The 23,713-nt window shown below is 37.8% G+C and overlaps 1 protein-coding gene across 2 annotated transcripts in view; it reads right to left on the bottom strand.

Annotated features, from left to right (window-relative positions):
• Window positions 1–23,713, bottom strand: part of PRKCE (protein kinase C epsilon) — a 285,523-nt gene that overhangs the window by 180,558 nt on the left and 81,252 nt on the right. For both annotated transcript variants that reach the window (XM_005483088.3, XM_005483089.3), the window contains exon 2: window positions 5,438–5,501. In XM_005483088.3, coding sequence (XP_005483145.1) covers window positions 5,438–5,501 — 64 coding nt within the window. The remainder of the gene's footprint in view (window positions 1–5,437; window positions 5,502–23,713) is intronic.

Genomic DNA, 23,713 nt, shown 5'->3' with positions numbered 1-23,713 from the left:
AACAATGATAAATAATCATTACAACTGATTAGACATAGAACATAGAAAAGGAGATTTTAATAGTTCTTAAATTTGTATTACATGTTACCTATCATAAACACAGTTAAGAAAAAAAACTAGCATGTCAAGGTCACTTTGAAGGTGTCCACAGTTGATTTAATATTGACATATTTCAAATAGTAACTTAATACTTAAGTTGGCAGAAAGTACTGCAAGTAACTGTCTGTTTGTATCCCACACAAACCCGTAATTTCAAAGAAAAAAGAAACCCTCAATGACAAATGCAGCAGGCAGGTCACAAGCTGTTAAATATAGCAGCACCTGTCTTTCAGTAGGTATAAAACTGACTATGCTGAAAATGTTTTTAATCATTCCTCAGGCAATTTACCTCTCTTATTCGTTTGTGGGCCATCTGTTACTCCAGTTTGTAAATCAAATCATTGCATCACTGTATTAGTTAAGTTTTAAACTTCAGTCTGCATTTAATCAGCTACACTGGAGGTCTTATGTATTTCTCAAATAATTCAAAAATCTTTGCTCACAAAGCTCTGTAAGAACTAAAAGAAAAGGAATGAAAAAAATAGATGTAAAGACACTGCCAAAGCATGTCAATAACAAAGTTAGTGAGTGCACTTCAGTACAGAAATAGTGCATATGATACAGCAACACTGAATTAATATAGAAAATCAATATGACCTTGCACAACAAGCAGCACTGAAGGAATGAATAAGGCAGCAAATCTTGCAGATCCTCCTGTTCACTGACAGGCTGAGACACAGACACATCCTTCTCCATAGCCCAGGCAGAAGTTCAAGATACAAGACTAAAAACCTGCGCAGCCACAAGTTCCAGTTTGCAAAGGAAGAGAATAAATGCAATGGATTTTTTCCAAGCTAATTCCTTTTTTACAAACATCAGCCCACTATAAACTTTGTTTTTCTTATAACTGCATACATAAAGGGGTCACCAAATGTTTACTTAACAGCAGACTTGAGTGATTACATGTTTTGCAAGACTGACAAACTATTCTGGTAGAATAACAACTGCAGCCACCCACATTTTGATTTGGTTTCCCAAAAGCAAGCTATCAGAAATGCTTAAAGATGCTATGTGCTTGCATATGTCACAGTACATATCTACGTACCAAATTCCAACAAATCTATGTAACAAATTCCAGCTCATCCTGTTGGTGTGTCAGGTTCTGAGAAGCCACATTTGCTTGTTTGACCAAAGGGGTTTGTTTTTGAAATATCCCTTAAAGTTCTGGGCAGGCAGTTCCCTAAGCACTTAAAAACACTTAAAGAAACCCAACCAAATTAATTTTTTTTTAAATTATAAATAGAACTTTATTGATTAACTGTTGCAGTTAACTGCTCCTGAGTAATTGCTGCAGTTATTTCAGACACCTTAGTGCATGTCTACATTTGGGAAGGTTCCACTGGTACAGCTGCTTCCATTCACAGGAAACCAATATAGATTTACTCTAAAGGCACAGACACCTTTTAAATAAAGTCAGCCTACAGAAGGTAAATAACCCTGCAGATCAGTTTTGACAAAGGAAGTGTAAAGATGTGACTCACAGGTGTTACAGAAATACTGCTTACCTAGCTTCCAATGAAGAATTAAAAAGACTTACTTTAAGAGCTGTTTTCTCACCCTCTTCCTATGTCAACATCACCAAAATGGTAAATTATTTTGCAGAACTGGTTTGGAAGCACAATCTGGAAACCTTCATGTTTTAGCAGAAAAATTTAAATCCTAACTTTTGAGAACATCACCTTCTGTGTGAAAAACAGTTTATTTAGCATTTTCTTTTCAGTATGTGGGCGGGATAGTTCCTACTACAGAATTTACAGAAGATTGCTAAAATAAATAGTTACTCACCATCCCTATCTGTAAAGAAACAAACATTCAGAAACTATAAGGAGTTTCCAAAACAGGATAAGTGTAAAAAGATGATGATAAAAACACTCCTCTTGGGTTTGTTGTTGTTGTTGTAAGGGCTTTTCACATAGCTTGCTTTCCACTTCTCAGACTTTAGCATTTTTGTTTTTCAATCTTTTTCTGCTTTAAAGATTAGAACTGAATGGAAGCAAGTTCTAGAAAATTATTTTTTCAGAACAAAACTAAACTCCCTGAAATTTGAACAATCCATTGGAAATTTCAAGTCACACAGCCAGCAACTCCACTGTTCTTTCTCTAGCTCCATGTAAAAATTGTGGCCAGATGCTGATATTGATATGCTAGGGTGGCTCTCAACAAGTCTGTCTCTGCCTAGGGAAAGGCAGAAATTTCCCTTACCTGCCTTTGCAATCAGCCAGATTTCCATCTGTTCTGCACACCTAAGCCACATAAGCCCATGAATGATTCAGCTCAGACAAGGGGGAGAGGAGGAACAGGAATCATGTGCTTTTGTTGAGGAAGCCAGCTTATAACAATGAACTGTTTTCATTGTTTTGCCATACAAATGCAAATAGTGCAGAGGGATAAGCAATCTGACAGCTGGGACTAAGTGGCAATTGGATTTTAAGAGGTATATGGTAGCAACATAAGCTTACTTTCAATTTATATACCAATTTACTCACATAAAGGCTTGCTTGGAAAATTAGGACTTTTTCCTTTTAGAGGCAGTATGGTAGAGAACGATGCTCTTTGTCCATATTAATGGATTGAACTAATCTTAAGTCAATTATGCCAAAAGAGAAATTAGATATCTGTCTGAAAAAGCCTCTAGAAGTGTCAAATAACTGAAGCTACATTACTGACTGCTGGTATCTAGAAACCTGCTTATATAACATTGGAGAAACAAGTCCAATTCTCAGTACATGGCATTACAAGACAAGAGTGGTTGGTGAGTATATACTATATTTTTACAAGAAACACACAACTTGATTGCTTCCTTCAGTTAAAATTGTTGCTATGAGTACTTCTATTTTCATAAATTGCCAATTTTCCCCCTCCAAAATTCCAGGTGGAAGAGTGATGCCCATTTGTGCATCGGGAAAAGAATACTATGTACTCTTGCTACTCACAGTGACAACTGGATTGCAAAAAACAAGAGCCTGGTTCAGAAATATGGCCAAGAGCAGCAATCACTTCAACCAACCCATGCCACTCAAAAGTGATGCACCTACTATAACTTCAGATTCCTTTAATATTCAAGAAATACAGATTAATTACAATGAACTAGCACATTGAAAATCATAAAATACCTCACATATTCATTATCTTTACCTACATGTACATAAAATGAAAGAGGTATTTTTGAAACATGTAGAATATGCTACATCCCTTGTGATCTAGATGTTTCCATTCACTACACAAGTTATTCACATAGTTGTTATGTTAAACTACATGTTTCAATAACATCACTAAATATCCAAAATTATTTACCTCTAATAAAACCATTCAACAATAACATCTCATAGTATCGCTTATAATGCTATAAAAATGGTTTGCAAACAGTTGTACAAACTTAGTCCACTTTTCTTTGTGAGCAAAACTGGAACCCTCCTAGAGAACTTTGCAGTACTTCTCCTCAACACTTTTACAAGCGGGAAAGCTTAAAAATATACAAGTTCTGCTGTACTTTGTAAGTGCACCAACTTCTCTAATTTCTACCAAATTCACCTCAAATACATGTCACAGCATATATGCTGCAGTTGAGACAGCCACAATACAGAATATCACCACACAACATCATAATGCTTCAACCCATACAGAGTAATACCTTACCACCTCAGAAAGCTGCATGCACTCATCCTCCTTGTTCTTTAGCCCAGCATTTTACATCCATCATGCTTATGCATTGTCCCTGTGTGCCCTCTGCTCCCTTTGTGGCTGGTCAGTGCCCCTGGGCACTCCATGGCTCACTGCTGTCAGTGCTGCTCACAGCTGTGCCCATTGGGGATGAGGCTGGGCCCAGCTCACCCCAATTACCACAAACTGTGTGCCTACAACCAAATGCTCTTGGTCCTCCTAAGGCCTCCCCAAAAGCATTTCATAAGCTGTTTTCCCTCACTGGCCGGTCTCCATTTATGTGTTCCCCTCCAATGCTACTGTAGTGACACAAATTTCTTTCCAAGTACCTTTCAAGTGTTACAGGGTAATGCACCACATAATAAAGGAGGCATTAGGATAGCCATTTTTTACTTTCCTGTGTAAAAGGTTAGAGAGTTTTAAAGCACTTTTGAAGAACCACATAACACCATTCTTCCTGCCCTCTGACAGTCTGACACACTTGAATGCATCTTGGGATGAAACAGTAACAGCAGGCTCAGCTGGGTAGCAATTAGCTATCAGAGGAAGGCTGGAAGAACATCTACCTGCCTTATGACAGTCACGCCAATGCCTTTCATCACATTTCAGATGATCACTGTCATGCCAGTCAGAAATATATGTGGAAACTATTATTTAATTGATATTTTCTTCAATATGCAAGAAGAAAAAATGGTAGAGCACATTTTAGGTAGGTACAAAAAGAGGCTATAAGATAAAGTTTCAAATTCAGGATTTATAGCAATATGTGTTTTTGCAAGCTACTGCTAGTAGCTGGTCAGAGTGCAGCAATTCATTACAAAGAACAGAAAGATAAACATGCTCTTCCACCATTTCTCCACTGTGACAGGCAAAATAATTTAATATCATAGCATTTTGGTTTCAACTCCTGTCAAGGTTCATGTGAATCTTCGTTATGTACTGTGAACTGATGATAACCTCATTTCAGTGAACTCCATGAGCTACTGGGGGAAGCTGATCAAAGCTGATTGCTGGACATAATTTAAGATAATCAATCATCTAGGCCATTTTGGCAGATCAGGCTGTCACCAAGTGCATGACTAAGGCACACAGATTTGCTTCTTCATAAATTATCTCATTCCTACCATATACCACTTGACTGTTTAAAGTAAGCAGCAGAAAAATTATTTTTAGAATTTTTCTTAAGAATGTAATATATACTTCCCTTCCATATTTGGGTCATTTTCCAACATGCAACCATTGTGCCATAAAAATTAAAACATCTCATATAATGACAACATTCTGGTCATTACTTTAGTTGAAATGGAAAAATACCAAATATTAGAATAATTTAAAAAGCATATAAACTCCTGTCCCTTATTTTTTGACATCTTATCCCTTCTACCTACATAATTGTTCTATTCTTCCAAAAACTAAAGAATTTGGAAGTTTCCTCTGGAAATTAGTACTACTAAGTATGATCATTTCATTATGGTCATTTTAGCTGGTATTGTTACCATCAGTGATTAACAGGGTAAGATGAAGTGCAATTTGCTTATTGACTCAAAATGTGTTCATTTCAACTTGAGTTAATCCAGATTTGAGGGTATCAGCACACACCACTTCTAGTACTTTCATTGCAGAGACCCTTGGAGATTCCATTCACGAAAGAGTAAGATAAAATATTGAAAGTCCCTACCTTCACCTGACGATCCTGAAAGGTCTATGATGACATACACTCTCCCTTCTGGCTCCAAGTCAATCTGTAATCAAGAAGAGAAAAAGAAAAAAAAATCATACTTAGAATGCCTCCAAAAGCAAGTGACTGCAGATGCAGGAAACCAGAAGTTTCCAAACCTCTCAAAGTCAAGGTGTAGGCAGGACACATCCTGCACCAATAGAGCCTCCTTTTGCAAAGAGGTGTTGAGAACCCTGCAACCTCACTGGAATAAAAAAGAAGTGTGCACACTTGGACAGTTTGAGCTCAGTGAATTTTACATTTCAAACATTTAATGTACTGTTCCAACATACATTTGCACCACTATTTTCAAGAAAGTCAAAAAGTGCCACAATTGAGCAACTTTTTTACTGTTATTTATACTGAGCCCAGATATAGAAATGTGGAAACAACCCTGTGACAACTAGACTGATCAGCTCTGGTCACAGAACAGGGCAAATGAACACACAGAGCTCATACAGCCGGTTAACACGTGTTTATAATGCCCCTTTTGTGTCCCCACTGGGAGAAAGAAATACATGCTTTATCCTCTTTTTCTGAAACACAAAATTTGTTTATTTCTGCACCATTCTGGTGGATTTTAAGGAGTCTTTACCCATGAGGAGATCACTTTCACTCAGCATGAAATACAGGTGCTCAGTGTCAAGCTGCTGTACTTCCAAGATATCACAGTCTATGAGAATAAGCTCTGGTTCAGGCATCACAAAGAAGAGCTTATTACAGATCTTCCTGTATTTCATCACAAGTTTCATCAGTAAATCTAAATATTGCTGGATTTGAGTATCTTAATGGTACACAACAAATTAAAAACTATTTTTGCTGCCACACATTTCTGAAAAATAAAACTGTAACTAAAACATTGTGTACTCAGTAGCTTCACTCTAACACAGCAGTTGCTGTCACATGATTTCAGAGCCTGAGTGACGTGATGTTCTGTATGTCAATACTGTATTTTCAATCTGTTTTAGTAGGAAAACCACACAGGTAAGATTGCAAGGGACCTTGTGTGCCAGTGTTGGAACCCAGGAAATTCCTCTGGCTGCCATGGAGGACGCAAGACCCTGTCATGGGGGCTCAGAGAGCTTGGCACAGAGCCCAAGACCCCTGTGCCTTTGATTTACCCCTAGGAAAAAACAATTACCAACCTTATATGAAGAATTACAAGCCACGAAAGTTTAAGTAGAATGATAGTGAATTTATCACAGGGTGAAAAATAGATTTTTTGGGGTATTTAGAATGGGGGTTCAGGGGGCAAGATGGAGGAATCTGGGCATGTGCAGCCTTTCTCCTTCTTGGCCTCCATCTTCTGCTGTGATGTTGGCACTTTTGGATTGGTTTAGAGTAGAAGGTCACTGTCTAACATAGGTGATAGGTATTGGAAAGTAATTGTAAACATTGTACATGTAGTTTTTAGTATAAAAAGACATAACACAGCCCCGGGGGCAGGCTGAGTGCCTCTGACTGTCCTGCTGAGAGGACCTTGGCTGGACAGGAGAAAAAATTTTATAGATAAGGAACAATAAACAACTTTGAGAAATGAAGAGCTCTGACTCCTCCTTTGACCACTGGGCTGGGAAAAGAGTGAGTAAATGAGGGGACGTGATGCAAGCTCCTCCTCCACTGAGCACTGTTCTCCAAGAGAGGGCTGGGAGAAGAGTTCACAGGTCCTGCTGATGTCATCGGAACAACGGATCAAGCAAATGATCTCAGCAGCTGTATTGTAAATAGACCAGGCAGGAAATAATGCTAGCAAGGCCAGGGGTTGCTCAAGGGAGAGGAAAATGAAAGCGTGGGTGTCTGGTTTTTTATAAATAATAGTATTGAATATCCAAAAAAGTCATTTTTAACAATTCCTGAATTGGCAGCATGAGTTTTGTGAGGAAGTTTTTGGGGAGTTTTTGGCTTTTTGTGTTTTGTCTTAAATAAAGCCGCTGATCTTGAAATACTGCTCCTCTCCCTTTGCCAGTTTTAAATAAGAAAAATATTAGAAGATCAGAAGCACAGGTGCATGAATAGACTTTGATGTCTATGCTGAGGGAGGCTTTTGAAAAACTGCTATAGCACTTAACAGATGGCTGTATTAAAGACAGACATGTCTAATGCTCTGTTTGTATCAGCGCTATACACTGTTTGGTTAAGCTTTCAGTAAAATACTTTATGCAGTTCAAATCCCAGAGTGCACGCACACACATAAACCCCCAACATCATCTCCGCAGAACAATCAGGCATCTGGACAAGTTACTGACCACCATCAAAAAATCTCAGTTCTGCCCCTTTAATTACAAACAGCATTAGAAGAAACTCAGGAAAAAGACTGGAGGCCTGAAACCAAGTTTCTATTACACAGCAAGTGGACTATTTCAATTTACATTTTATTAGAAATGATGCTTAGTAACTTTGAATTGGAAATTTTGCTGATGCTCTAAGAAAAATGAACTATCTATAAAAGAAAGTCTTTTATAAAGAAAGCATGTTTCAGTGTTCATATGTTCAAATGCCAGTAAGAATGAAATGGACATATTCTTATTTTCAGATTTATGAAATACCCACATTTCATTTCAGTGACACTGACAGTCTTATCAGTCATATGAATTAGTACTTTTGCCAGAAGCCAGGAGGTCAGCTGACCCAACATACAAAATGAACACCCCAACAAAAGCAGAATCCCCTAGACTTACAGGAACCCTTCTCTTCTTCTCAGGTCTTTCATGTATCAAGCCAAACAGAGGAAAAAAGGACCAATTTAATCTTAATTATTCATTAAAAATGTCTAATTTAATGCCTAGAAACATAATGGCATAAATAACTTCAAAATAGACTACTAGAATATGCATGCTTTTTCTTTTCAATCTGTGCATTAGGCTGTGCTTAGATTCTGCAATGTCATTTTATAAATAAGTACCAAAAGATGCATACAGCAGAATCCAAAGTTCCCATGCATTTTTCACTGAATGGTATGAAAGCTATCACATGTGAAATGCCCTTAGACACATGTAACCAGAAACAGAAGGACTGGCCAAATTCAGGTGAATAGAACAGGCATCCTTGAAAGCAATGGAAATAGTCTGATCACAGCAATTCTGATTCTGACCCTTCTCTTTGACTAAAAATACTCTCTGAATGCAGCCTAGCTTTTATACGTGCAGAGAGAACTTATGAGGAGACATCTAAAAAAGACTTTACTGCTCAAAAGGAAACAGGGAACAAGGCAAGATGCAAACTAGGGATGGGCCAGAGCAGTTGATACAAGAGCAGCTTTGCTGTAAGCAAAACACATTGCAAAATAGGTGCCTTGCATACATACATCACATTTGCCACATGCAGCAAAAGATGCAACAACTGTGACTGAGCAAAATCTTTGATCACCAAAATATTTTACCGTCTTATTGACCCATGCTGTTGCTGTGACTTTTGTTGAAATACAGTTTTAGCATGTGCAAGTAACATTAATTAAAAAGGTAATTTAAACAACTTCTATATTGCTCAAATAAGAACTGTGGCAGCATACTGAGATGAGTACAATCATTGCTGGAAAGCAGAACAGATAATCAAAAACTCCAGCCTGAATAAAACCTATTAGTAGCCTGTTTCAGGGAACAAAAGGCAACCATCCATAAAACCAAACATACTTTCAGAGGAAAAAACCCATGTTGAAACCAAGGCCAAGCTTAGCATATTGAAGGCATTTATATAGTTTCACAGTCATTAATGGATTTTATTTTCAACACCCTTCTGAGACAGTTCCCCATATGCAAAATGGGATACTCCCAAAGGCACAAGCTAGACTAAATGACTTTCTGGCAAGTAATACAAGAAGCCTATGGTTAAACAAGAACTGAACTCTGGTCTCTGGAGGCCCAGACTGCCCACTGGACCATTCCTCCTTTCCTCAGTTAGGCTTCACTTTGTCCAGCAATCCTGTCTTCCAGCAGTATCAAACACTACCAAGAACTCTTTTTCCTTCTTTTTCATACAGCCTTAATGGGAACATATCTAGGAAACAATTTCTTTTTCATTCAGATAATCCTCATCAATAAAAACAATACCAAACAAAGTTTGCTGAAATATTTCTCTGCAGCATTTCCAATGGATCATAAATCTTCGGTAACCTGGAGTAATGCAAAATTTAATCAAACTATGCAGAAGATTGTGAAAATGGCCCAGCTTTTCCTCAAGGTTTTTTTTTGCAAGTTTTTAACTCCTTAGTGTTCTGAAAAACTGAGCCCTAAACTCAGCTAGAAGTTCACCATTTTCTTCCTCTCAGATGTAAGACATTATTTCCCATCCCTAAAAACATAAAACTTGGAGGGAATTCTCTTAGATGAAGATTTTCTAAGGAAACCAAACACTCTCTCTAATCCTAAAAGGATGAGGAAGATTAGAATATGCTACGGAATTACTTGTGTTGCATTGACGCTTCATATTTGAATATGAATAAGAATTTATGTACAGCCTGAATAATTCCATCAGCATTTGGGGGTGTTCTTTCCATTCCATTTGATGGCATCAGCACAGATTTTGCATGCCCTGTGGCTCAAACTGAGACCTGTTGTAAGCAAATGGCAAACCACTGTCTTGAGTGGCTCAGTGCCCCAGTGCCACAGGGTTTCCTTTGATCACAACCGAGTCCATCAGCCACCTGTGTTCCAACACAAGGATGTCACCTGAGATTTAGTGCACTCATTTAAAAGCCAGCTTGTCTCAAGAGAAATTTAAGGACAGTCATTGACATAAATCCAGATCTGAAATAAAAAATGAGTGGGCAAATGCAAAATTTGAAATTCCTAAAAGCAGAAAGGTTAAGTAAGTTTTACTCTGATCTCCCTCAGCTAGACAGTATAGGAAACACAGCAAAATCCATTCAAACCTAAAGCTGTTGAGGATTTTGGCAACAGTATAAACCTAAATGGACTGTATAATCCATAGAAAGAATTAAATCACAAAACCTGCTTTGCACCTCTTCTTGTGATGTTCTAGGATTATCTGATATTTGGGTAGCTTAAAGCATAAACCTCCAAGCACATGATCTGTCACTGCAGATGGTTATTTGATTCATGTCAGACCTGGGAAGTCAGGATAGTTTAACCCTTCCTGAGTATAGCATAACAAAGTTTCTTGTTGAACACACAACTTCCCTGAAAGAAGAAGGGAAGAGATTGTGCTTAAATTGTTGATAGCTGGAAAGGCTGAAGGGGGTGGTTCCTCTGTCTGTTGTTTTTAGAGGTATTTGCCAATTTTGCTAAATATTATTTCCATGTAAATGCATATGAAAATCAGAACAGTTATAATCTAACAGAAAATTACTGGAAAGTCTGTGCTGGTCTTTTGCTCTTTAGCCACAGGATTTTTGTGATTCAATTTAAATAGTTAATAGAGGACCTATTTTAACTTATTTGATAGAAAATAGAACATTAGCAGTGATACTTTTCAATACAGCCAAAATGACTGCAGCCCAAATAATTAAAAACCTTTTAAACTCACCATGATTACTGTAATGGAAGCAAACTCCTGACCAAAGGAGCAGCCAGATGTATGATTAAACTTGTAAACTTGTCCCAGCATTTACACCTGAATCCCTATCAAGCTCATCTGAAATGAACAGGTTTGCAAAAGCTCCATAAGGTCAGCAAAATAGCTGAGCAAATGTTATTTATTAATAGTATTTGAAAATTAAGAATTTTACACATTACATCATTAATTACAGGAGTAAACTTGACTTTCAAAAGAAATTACCCAGAAAACATACTGAGAAAACTTCCTTAGAATCTCCATGTACCTCCTTGATGTTTTTCACCCCACAGCCTCTTGCTCTTCTGGCAAAGGCAGCAGGAAAATTTGGAGCCAGTGTAGTGCTACAATGTTCACAAATCTGCCTTTCATTATGAACATTACATATTTGATTATTATAATTAGAGAGAAACCTAACACAGCTTGACGCATTGTAATTGACCACAATGATATACATAAAGGTTCAGAAATTCTGGCCACAGGGGATTCTATCAATTATTTACTCATACTCAAAAGTCAACAAAGAAACATCAAACATCTTGCATGACCTACAGAAAACATCAAACACTTTTCAGTGCCAGACACATGCACTGACATAATACAGAGCAGCAGCAGCCAGGGAGAAACAAGATTCAGCTGAAATAACCCACAGTATTCAGAAACCAATTCTAAAACAAGAATCCTTCCATTAGTTGTTGTGTCCTGAATCAGATGTGATATGGCCTTGGTCTTTCATGATCTGTTGTGCCTCAGGCCTCCCAGACTCCAAAGAAGATGCATTTTTGAACGCACAGCGACTTGTGCACATGTGTTTGAGCACAGGCCCATCTGCACTGTCAGAAGTAACATATTCATTTTTATGCATTAGAAGGACCAACAATGTTTACAGACCACAGTGCTGAGGCTAGGGTGTTCAGGGCTCATTTTCTTGTAGAACCCAGAAAGTGAACCTGGACAATTGGCTCTATGTACATGGAACAGACAGCAGAGCAGTACAAACAACTGCAAAGGCATCGAGCAGCGTGACCACAGCAGGGTCACGGCATGAAACCAAGTGTCTGACTCCATGATCAGAAGCAAGGAAGATGTTATCTTTACTTCTTTGAAAGCTTCAGAAGGTGGAGAATATGTACAAGGTATTACCTTTATTCCAGTATTTAAGAGTTATATGGCAAACTGGTTAGAGTTTCTAAGCACCTACAATCACAACTCATGACGAAGGGAAATGAATCAATGAGAGAGAAAGCTCTTCATGAGCAGAAAAACAAGTCAATGACCTTAAGAGATAAGGCTGCCTAGACTAACTATTCCATGATACGGAATATCATGACCTGCATGTGAACAGGTCAATGGAAACTCACTAGCATGAGTGTCCCAGACACAAGTGTGTGCTACTTGTTGCTTTAATTAACCCAGTACAGTTACTTTGATGATGTAAATGTGTTCCATTATTAAGCCTTATGAAGACAGGGGAATAAGCCAAGGTTATGTAGTATTTTTTCACTGTGCTAAAACTGTATCTACACTAGAAATGGAGGTGGCATTATTTTAGCAATGGTAAGAAGGATAATATACCAAGAACCTACACAAGCCCAGAGACAACGTGAGGTATAATGTGTACAAGTTAGGTTTGGCTGAGCAATGCCCAACTAGACTTTTTGAGTGAACAGACAGAAAAACCACCTACTGAACAAAAGCCTGCATAAAGCCATTCTCTTGAAACATCTGCTAAATGTATTTCAAGAAAGAAAAGAAACTCTTCAGAGCAAAACCACTTTCCCAAACAGATGGTTATTTGATTTAAGAATAAGGGAATTGCATTGTGTGGGGGGAATTGCATTGTGTGGCAAGATCTGACCTGTAATTTCATCACAACGCTTTTCAAAATGTATTTCTAAATGCACTAGTGCAGTGGCACTCTCCAAACCACAGGGAAATAATTAACTGTCACAAAGTATTTAAAACATGCTCGTTGCCTTGGCTTAGGGGCATTTTTTAAAGTCATGCTACAGAGCTGCAACCAGAAGGGAAGTTACCTTACACCCAGCCATAAAAGACAGAGCAGGGTGGCAGGGCTGCCAGCACACAGTGGTTAGCCAATTACTACATGTTAAAAACTGATAAAGGCTATCAAATTATCTTACCACAGTACAATTTCAGACAACCACTTGCTCATATGCCAAAGCCAAACTCATAGGTGGTACATTTGTTCAGTCTCAGGAATCGCCTAAACATGATGGTATTTGGAGCTTTTGAAAAATTACTTTAACCAGATATTTGGAGTTTCTCCTAAATTACAATAATAGTTCCTCTGAGTAGACAACTTTTTAATGCTTTGCACAACCATCATGAAATATGTGTCTGTATAAAAGCAAGTACATGGATTGACTGGCATTTGTCCTGGCCACATAAAATTGTTTTGGTGGACTGCATACTTTTTTCCTTAATTCCTTAAGTAATTCTCACAGTTCCTTATGTCCTTTAAGCAAGAATTTCTGCCTGAAGACTTACAGATTAAAATACATTACATATTTCCTATAAAGATATGTTTCTTCTCTTTATTGTCAAAACACTCCTTTCTTGCACTCACCTGCCACATATACTCTGGGAACTCAAGGTCCTAATACAGTAGGCAATATCCACATAGCATTTCTGTACAAAGAATAAAGGAAATAGCTGTGCTGATTTTCAGATCTCAAATCAGGAAAATTAACAACTGGAAGATCCAAGAATTCAGTGTAACTTATTCATTTTTTGTGTATTAGGTATAAATTAAAATTCTTCCTAAACAAGATAAAACAATCTTCAAAGACAGGCTATAAGTAGTCCTAGGAAATGGGGATGTTAGATAATAAGTTGCCTTTCAGTTTTTCTCTTGTTATTCCTATTCTAATCCTCTGTAAGAAAAAAAACCAAAAAACCAAAACAAAATTAAATAAAAAACCAAAACCAAAGCAAAACAAAAAATAAAACCACCCCAACAACATCCAAAAAAATCCAAACAAACAACCAAAAAAACCCACCACAACAAAAAAAAAAAAACCTGAAAGCCCACAAAATTAGACAACTCTGGAACTTGCCTTTGTGTTTCAAACCAAAGGTCAGGAACATCGACGACACCTGGTTTGAGTAAAGCTTTCATCTGCCTTAGAGCAAAGATCTTCCCAGATATTAGAAAATAAATAAAGATTACATGAACCTCAGCCCAAACTAGGCAGATACTTCAGAATTCACTTCTCAGACCCTTTCCACAAGAGGTTCACATTTCCAGCCTCTCAAACACTACTGTGCAATACCTGTCAGGAACTTTTGAGAGAAGTCCAAATGAACTTACAGTCTTCAACGGGCCAAGAATGCAGCAGGGAGCTGAATCCACTTCAGTTCAGCTCTAGCTCAGGCTCACTTGTAAGTAGAGCTGTGCTGGCTTTGTTTCAGCTAGCAACAAAACTCACATCTAGGTTTTGTTTCAATTAAAAACCCCAGAACATGAAAACAACCACTTCTGTTTATGGGTGAGAATTCAGTTCAGCTCCCTGGGAAGAAAGGAGAAAGGCCTTTCTTATCTGGAAGGCAAGCACATTAAATGTACTCGCCATTTGCATTCACCACAGAAATTAATCCTCCGTTAGGAAGCAAACAGCTTGAATCAATATGCTGCAAATGGACAAACTGTACTTCAGTGACACTTGCTGGAACTTTTAAGTAGCTTGTTGATGTGCAGCACCAGCATCAGCTGCAAGCCAGAGTGCATCAGCAGAGAGAAATAAAACTCCCCTCTCTTGCCAAGCTGATATAGATATGAATGAGATTCCCTCTCTCCACAACCCTCATCTAAAGTGGCTGAAACTACAGAATATACAATTAGGACAGCTCTAGGGGTGTGCCCAGAGGTGCCTATGATCTCAGAAACTGCCTATGAAGGAGACTAAGTTCTTTCCCTCAAATTCCCAGAAAATGAAAAATATCTTACTTTTTTAAAAATGCCTCTAAAAGCTATAAAGACTTTCCTGAAAATTCCCCAGTATCCAAACTCCTCCTCTATCTGTGCAAAACTGGACATTTAACATGACAAAATCCCTGACCTCCTTTGCCTTTTACCTTAGTGTACCTTTCATGAAATTTGGCTGGTGATCAACTTGTCAGCACTGTGCCACCTCACACAGTGATTGACTCGAGCTTTTTGTTTCAAGTCTCACCTTGGCACCCAAAGCCAAAGCAGAAGGTCACAGGGCTGGGCTCTTTGACCCACCCAGACGGTCAAACTGCTCCGAGGCACTGCCTAAGTGGGGCAGCTCTGGGGACCGCCACTAGGCAAGAAACAAAGATCTACTTCAAGAGAGCAGAACTAAAGAAAGCTGCAGAGATAAAATAATAGAGGGTTTGAAATGTCTTCAGTTAAAAACTACACGTGAATGAGAAGAATAAAGGATGTGGAGAAGGAGACACAGGAACATGCAGAGACAAAAATTATATATCCAGCTCAGAAGTAGCATGAAGTTGTCATGAGGAAACAAAAGGAAGTAAAATAATTTTTCAAAAACAAAGCTAAGCTAAAATTACTATAAAATCATTCTAACAGTTTTCTTTTGAAAATATTAACCTCTTTAAACCTCCTTCTTAAATCTGAGAATGCTTCTTGTTACTACCTCAATGCTTCTTGTTACTGTCCTGCTACGTCAGAAGACACAGCTTTATCCCAAACATAAGGGGTAAGCTTTTACAAAGTAATAAATAAGTTTAAAACAGTTTTTTGATCAAGACAACAAAACCATGCTGACCGACTTAAGAGGTTTTATTATTCATCCAGGGAGTTGAAAGCTTGTCATTTGTTAACATAAAATGCTTCTGTTCAGTTTTCCTTGCAATTGATAATTTTAGTAACTTTAAAAAATGTGTCTCCTACTTTCCCATTGAGGTTCACTACAGATACATCTCTATTTTCAAGAAAAGAAACTGAAAAGCAAAGAGGGACTAGTTACCTTATAGAATTTGGGTTAGAAAGAAAAGGAGGTTGCAAAAACATAATGAAAATATTTGTTTCCCAGTTACAAAAAAAATCCTCCACCAAAGACAAAAATGTAAGCATAAATACACAAGGTTTAAAAATTACAAATCAACATTCTTCTGCTGAGTTATGAAGATGGAAGGAAAAAGTATGCTCTACACAAATATTCTCCATGTCCTTTCACATATGTATCTGTAGCTTGAGTTTCTTTACAACAAACACTGACATTGTAATAAACAAACACCTCATGATATACAAACCACAATGTTATACAGAATTGGCATCAAGTATTTAAACAAAAGCATCCTTGCTGGAAGCATCTCTCCTACTTACAGCCTGTCAAGAATTGCATTGATTCAGAGACTTTGATCAATGTAAGTTCTACAGAAATTTGAAAGCAGAAAACAGAAGTAAAGAAAATAAAATACAAGCTTCTTGCAAAACTATCTGTGCTCTTTTTTTTTTTTTTTTCTTTTTAGTATCTTCCTAAATGCTTGTTTAGCTTAGAATGAAAGCCTTCATTTTGCCCTCACACTCTGTGGCACACACAAGTGCAGGCAGGAATTGCACAAAGTGGCTGCTGTGCAGGTAAATTTATCCTTTCCTGCACTGAGCACACGCAGGAGCCCCAGGGCAGGGGATGTCTGTAACAGTGTGGGAACTGAATGCACCTCTCAAGTCTCAGTTCAATATCTAAACAGAAAGATCATTGCTGTTTTCTAAGGGAAAATGGCATTTCTAACATCTTGTAACAAATAAGAAGTTTTGCCAGTAAATGTGGCAGTTTAAAGCAAACAAAATTAGTCATATTAGATATGCACAATTATGCAATCTCCCCCCAAAAAATAAAATCAAGAATAGTACTAAAATACTTAGGTTTCTTGGACAACTACCCAGAATTGAGAAAAAATGCCTCAAAAATTTGAAAGAAAATGTAGCCCCAAATGCTATCTTATGTGCCTTTCTAAAAAATTTGCCAGCGGAACTAAAAAATTAATTTCTATAAGAAAACATCATTAAGACATTCTCTATTTGGTTCTACTTTTTCCTGTGTTTAGAAAGTATCACAATAAGATCTTTACATACCATTACATTCATAATGTTGAGGGGTTTTTTCCAACATAGTTTTTGTGTTGCTCTGATATTTTATCCTCTGTTTAATCATCGGATTAGAAAGATTAATGAAGCTAATTCTGTTAACAAAATGGCTATCCTGAGGACTACAATTATCTGTGATTCACTTGGACTTCCTCTGCAGCTTTAGCCATAACAAACCCAGAGCAGCTCCAAGACTCCTCAGATGTCAGCTAGAGAACACTTTGTTTAAAGAACAGCTAAACAGAACACTGATATGGTTTGTTCTACTCATGTTTAAATGCAGAAAAGAAAACCAAGTAAAATAAAATTCAGTAGCTTTACACACACTGCCAGGCTACCTATAGTGCACGAAACAGATAGGCCAGAATGCAACATCTTGAATACAGAGACTACAGAAAAGGAAATGGCAAAAATAGCCACTACTATTATTATGGTTCCTGAAAAGTTAGACAGCACAGTCCATCAGCCAGAGGTGGCACACCAGGAATAGATATATCTTCAAAATTCCCTAGGAAAAAGACGTGTTCTGGTGCATGTGGCATTAAGTGGCATTTTTCTTTAGCATTTCTTTTCATTTACTGCAGAGCTTTAAACAGAATTACATGTGGAGCTCTCACAAGTTAGATACGAGTTTGACATGAAAGATGATGCCTGTTAAACCTTTTAAAAATCTCATTTTTTCAGATATACAGAAAATTTTCCAGTATTTCCTGAATTTAGAAAAAAAATTAAAAACCAAAAAATAAAAATAAAAAAAAAAAAACCATCCCTGAGACTTAGTCTTTCTTGTATTGTAGGGATTTGGATGTTCCTCTTTTAGTCCATGAGGAAACAGGAAGCGCAGAGTCATTTACGGTTTTGTTCTTAGAAAAAAAAAAATATAATTCAAAACCTTCAAACCCACTTAGGGGGGGGAGGGTTGGGTTGTTTTTTTTTTTTTCTTTTTTTTGTTCTCAGTGATGAATACAAGAGCAGTCGCTATTCAGATTTGAGTAATTTCTTTGCAAGAGCTCAGGTTAGATTTCATACAGCCTGATAGAGCTCCTGGAACTTGGCTCAAGGTAGCTGAATAATTCTTGTTCATTTAGCTCTTAAAATTTAGTTCCAAATGCATAAGAACCATCCAGTTCTGCTAATGGAAGGCACAGCATGCTGCCCACTTACTCTTGTATTGAACCAAGTAAGCAGAGCTAGGCTAACACCTGTCTTCCAAGAAAGGCTTTCAGTCTTTTCTGAACAATATCTAGGGATGAGATATCTGCTAAATCCTTTGATAACTGTTTTCAATCAATTTATAAATCAATTCAATTTCATCAATTTATCTTTCAATTTAATGTGAAAGAAAATGTGTGCTGTCCTGCCCATTTTAATCTGCCTGGATACCCCTCAGTTCTTGTACCCTTTTGAGACTAAAAAGCTCCTTATTTTTTTAATAGTACTTTACATACCCAAATTAAGTAACCTCCCATTGTTCTTTTTATTTAAAGTAAATCAGTGAGCTCAGAGTCTCTGAATTCCTCCAATATGTGAATGCTTTCAGAAATCCTACTGTGAGCTCTGCTGTTGACTTGCTGGGTCACCCTGGGCAACAAATTTTATTCACCCTCCATGTGCCTTTTTCACCTTCTATTATTAGTCTTTATTTAGAGTACAAATTCTTAAAAGTTCAGGCTCTCTTTAATACATTTGTTCAATTAGGCCCTCATGTTTTTACCATTATGTACACTGGGGTTTGCAGGTTCTAAGCATGCTGCCATGCTAAAAACCTGAACTGTTAAACCTACTAAGAGTAATCAAGCATTGGTGCAGCCCAGTGAAAGCCCTGCACCTCAGTCTGCTATGGGGCACCCATCTCTTCCTGCAAAGCATGGAACCTTATCACTTGACTTAACAAAAAAATTTCCATTTGAGGTTTGCAGCGTGAGGCTTAGCAATTCTAATTCCACACAGAGAGGGCAGAGAAAGGACTTGCAGCAGGTCTGTCTGGCCTTCAGTACACTTTCTTCCTTCAATTTCCAACCAGTTTTTAAAATGTCGACCACCCATAATCCTCCCATGTGCAGCCTACAGAAGAAGGAGGAATAATTTCACACCTGGGGGAAGTGCCATGGAAAATCTGTCAGCTGTAGCAAGGGTGGAGGCAGGCAGGAGAGGCTTCCTCAGGAATGGATCTAAGTTTTGGATACTCTGGTTCCTCATTCCTCCATGACTGGCCTACAATTTTCATCAGCTTTATCCCACACAGCTTGCAGAACTCTCTGCCTTGGACAACCCTATCACCAAAACTTAGTTGTACTCAGGTTCGCTTCAAAACTCTCAAAGCATTCTTATCAGAGAAAAATTCAAGAAGTGACCTGAAATGGGAACTACATACTTAAAATTTTCTTTAAAAGTACAGAAACAGTTCCCAAAGATTTGCTTGACCACAGTGACAGCACTAGTCCCTTTACTCCAGAGACTTTAAGGACAGAGGAGGTTGGAAAGTTACCTGTGTATTGGGGAGGAAAGTTTTTGTGGGGGTTGGAGATAGGGAAAGAAAGGGAGGGCAGTGGTTGTTTGGCTTTGAGGGTTTTTGTTGTGTCCCCCTTCCCTGTTTTTCTAGTGCAGTGTATTCTCCTTGTGAGTAATTGAGACAAAAATGATTCATGCACAAATATGACCTTGTTTACCATCTGGAACACCCCTTTAAGTAAGGCTTTTTTGGGGAATTCAGTAGATATTCATGATGTCTGTGTAATATTCCAGAGTAAGAGAGTTGGACTGCTTCCACTCCTGATTGCCTGACCCTGTCCTATCTGTTGCTTGTGGCTCAGACAAGTATGTTGCAGTTTAAATTTCCCCAGGAATATACACAGTTTCTCTTTTGGATTGTTTCAGATTTTGTTCTCTGCAAAGCAGCCAACTTTATAAGTGCCTTCAATTTATCCTGTTTCCAAAACCACTCCTCCATCAAGGAAAAGGGCTTCCTCTCTAAAAATTCAATGTACATATATATTGTAATATGCAGGGTAATAAAGTTGCTAACTATTGAATTTAGGCATGCAGCAGGATCCAGTAATGATGAAAGGACGACAATGTCAGCATTCTCAGAATCTGGCTCAAATAGTACTTGGTATTCAGCCATGAAGATGTGACTAATTCTCAAGAATATGGTCGTTTTTCTTATACTGGCCTTAGAAAAAAATAACAATAAGAGATTATGCATCTTTGGAATTGTGTTCAGAACACAACCAATTTAGCAGCATTTTCCATACTCCTGAGGAATTGCTGGGGAAAAAAATGCAAAAGTTGTTTTACTGTTAAAATTGCTTTAAGATCATTGGTTAACCCATTTTTTTATTTTTTTATTTTGTGAAAACCTAATAAAAATCAAGTTAAATCTGAACCGTGACCTGTTGTCATTTTCATCTCAGATCATTTAGAAAGAAATTTTTTTCATGAACAGTCACCACAGTAAAACCTGAAACATCACCAGGTATTTTAGAAAGCATTTTAAAAAATGCTTTACTGGCATTTTTTTCCACTTCAGGACAAAGGTGAGCACTGAAGTCTGGCATTGAGAGCCATCCTGAGACAGCCAGGATCCTCCAGGCATCCAAGGGGCATCTCCACAACAGGTATACCCCAAAACACTCTACAGCCAAGCAGAAGGCACAGCCTGGCAGCCACACTGCGCTCTGCTGATGCTCCTCGCCCCTGAACCCTTCTCTCCTCAGCAAATTGCAGAATTTAATGCAGACAGCGGCAGCTTTTCTGACTGCTGCAGAAGATTTAGCACAATGCAAGGGAACTCTTCTCTTCTCCTCACTTTGTTCTCACTGCATGAACAATATCAAAGGAAGGAACTGGACCTCTCTGACTCAGCGAAGTGTAAACTGAAGACCAGACTAGTTTACTTGAATTTATTTTGTTACCATTTAAATGGGATGAGGTTTCCATCCGCCTTTCAGAACTTGTTATAAAATAGGCAGTGAAAACCACAAGCAGCAGCAAACATGTTAGCATTAAAAACAACGGAGAGAGACCAGTGCTCTGACCCCATGGATATTGCACAGCCCTTACAAGCCTGAGCAGGCAATTTGGCAAGAAAAACCAATATTGGAATAAAAGACAATACACACCAAAACTCAGTTTGCAGCATTTTGAGAACTGGCATTTTATCTATAGAACCATCAGTTCTCAAGGACTCTTTCCAGGTACAAAATTAGCTAACAATGGATGAATCAATATTTCATTCAGAATTATTTTCATAATGTGTGGCTTTGATTTTATAACTGTGAACCAAAGCACATTTTAAAAACATTATTCTATATTAGTTACATGCTGGAAATTACAGTTAATTCTGAGAGTTGAAGAAACAGCAGCTCATTCTGGGGACTCACAGTCCAATTAACTGATATTAGAGAAACAACTACTTCTGATACCTCCTACTCTGACTCTTGAATTCCTATTTTGTCGTAGCATTTTACAGAAACTTGAGCAGTTATGTGAAAAGGTATTTTTACACCAAAATATTTCAGCAGCTAAGCATAAAATTTATTACATTTAATTATCACTAAAATTTGTTATTTTCTATAAAATTACTGAATATCACATTTGCTGAGAGCTTTAAATCACTGTTATTTCTTCACTGTGTAAATAACAGTGTTTTACTTATGGAGCAATTTAAAACGGCAACACAAAATAAATACAAGCAAGGATTCCTTGTCCTATGGCTAAGCAGGCAGAGCACACATCAAACTAAACTTGCTTTACTCTCACCCATTTTTCTTTCTTGTACTTCCCCTTACTTTGTACATGAATCAGGATAAGCACTGAGTTCACACTGCAAACATTTCCAAACACACTCGAGTTTAACAGCAGACAAGAGCTCTTGGGCAGGATCACACACTGGGACACTGGCCCTTATGGCAGGGCTGCCCTCCACACCAAGGGACCACAAAGCTCCATCAGAGAAGGGAGAACTGAAAACTATTGAAACCTTCACTCTGTAGGCAGCAGGTCCTTCCAGGGAACTTTGAGATACTTGAAATTGAAAGACGGTTTTGAAGAGCACAGCAACGGCAGTGGGCTTACTTGGCTGCAGTCTGGAAGTGATGACTAAGTCAATCTTTAGTAATAAAGCAACTTAACTTCAAAGATATTTCAAAGATAGTGAGCTGTCCTAAACCTACCTAACTACCAAACCTCCCACTGACTGCAGATTGTATCAGACTGCTGTCAGTGACTCTGACTCTCTCACAGATGGTTCTTGCAAACCAAAGTTCAAAAAGCATCCAAATAATGTCTGGGCTTGAGCATCCAAAAGCTCAAAAAAAAAAAAAAAAACCACCCCAAGAAAATCTGTCAGACCTCAAGGCTCCATGTTTACTAGAGACATATTTTGGGAGAGACAGAATGAAATTAAGCCCTGACACAATGTTTTATTTCTCCCCCCTAAATCATCTCCCTCTCATGACCACTTCTACTGCTACAGAAATGGTGCACAAAAAGAGATGCAGCTGATAAAAGCAGAATGAAAGACTGGCTTACTCCAGAAAAGGACATGTGGTCTCTGAGAAATCAGACACATAACAGAAAAACCATCTAGTTATATATCTTATAGTTACTCACCTCAAAAATATCTGCCACTACAGATACAGTTATAAGCATGCCCTTGCTTTTCTTCTTTCGTGTTCCACTGTTTGTGGTGCACTGACTTTACCCACTGTCACTAAATCCATGACACAAAAATAGAGATGCCCATGCAATGGATACTTTCATCCCCCAAGTTTATTACAAACCACACACAGTTGTCTCTGGAAAGCAGCCTCAGAAGAATACAGAGGAGGTTTTAAAAGAGGGGAACTTCAGCAGGAAAGCTGAATGAAGTCCTATTCTAAGCTTGACAACACCTTTAACATTGTTCCACAACAGTCTTTAATGTTGTTCCAATACTGCCAGGCTCAGATTTGTCAGGGAAAAAAAAAACACAAGACTTTTCCTTTTAAATTTTATTAGTTTTATCAAACTCAAAAAAGGAAGGTCTCAGCAGACCTCTGCCTGAGTGTGGCATTCCAAACCTAAGGCTTAATCAATTCTTTTACTCCTTCCACAGTTGTATGTATCATACAGGTGCTGACAGTAAAATACCTTGGAGCTAAAAATGAATTAACATACTAATACAAAGTCTGTAAAGCAAGTTAAAAGTGAGGATTCCTACTTTCTACTTGAAGAAAGCAAGATACTGAGCAGAGATATAAGCTGTGGTTTCTACAAACTGCATAACCCCCTTCAAGTCCACAAATCTCTATCTGAAAAATTAATACAGTTTTAGCTTATGGAAATTAATCCCGATTTAGCTTATATTTCCTAGTTTAAAAACAGTGTACACAAACATGATTTTTTTTAAACTCCTCTAAGTTAGATAAAACATAAATAAAGCTCCCACATAGAATAATCTTCAGAAATCATTCCCAAAGTGGGAAAACACTGGTATTCTATGGGAGAATAAGGACTAAAGAAGGGGAAAGCACTCAAAAGTGCATGCAGAAGTAACATCCCACTTTGCTGTTATTTTTAGTTTTGCTCCCTTCTTGGAAATGCTTCAACTTTAAGGGTAAAATAACCAACCCTTAACTTCTATG

Source organism: Zonotrichia albicollis, chromosome 3 (assembly GCF_047830755.1).
Source record: "Zonotrichia albicollis isolate bZonAlb1 chromosome 3, bZonAlb1.hap1, whole genome shotgun sequence".
Classification (NCBI taxonomy): Eukaryota; Metazoa; Chordata; class Aves; order Passeriformes; family Passerellidae; genus Zonotrichia; species Zonotrichia albicollis.
The sequence above is the reverse complement of the archived record's forward strand: the minus strand, read 5'-3'. Positions and strand labels throughout refer to the sequence as shown.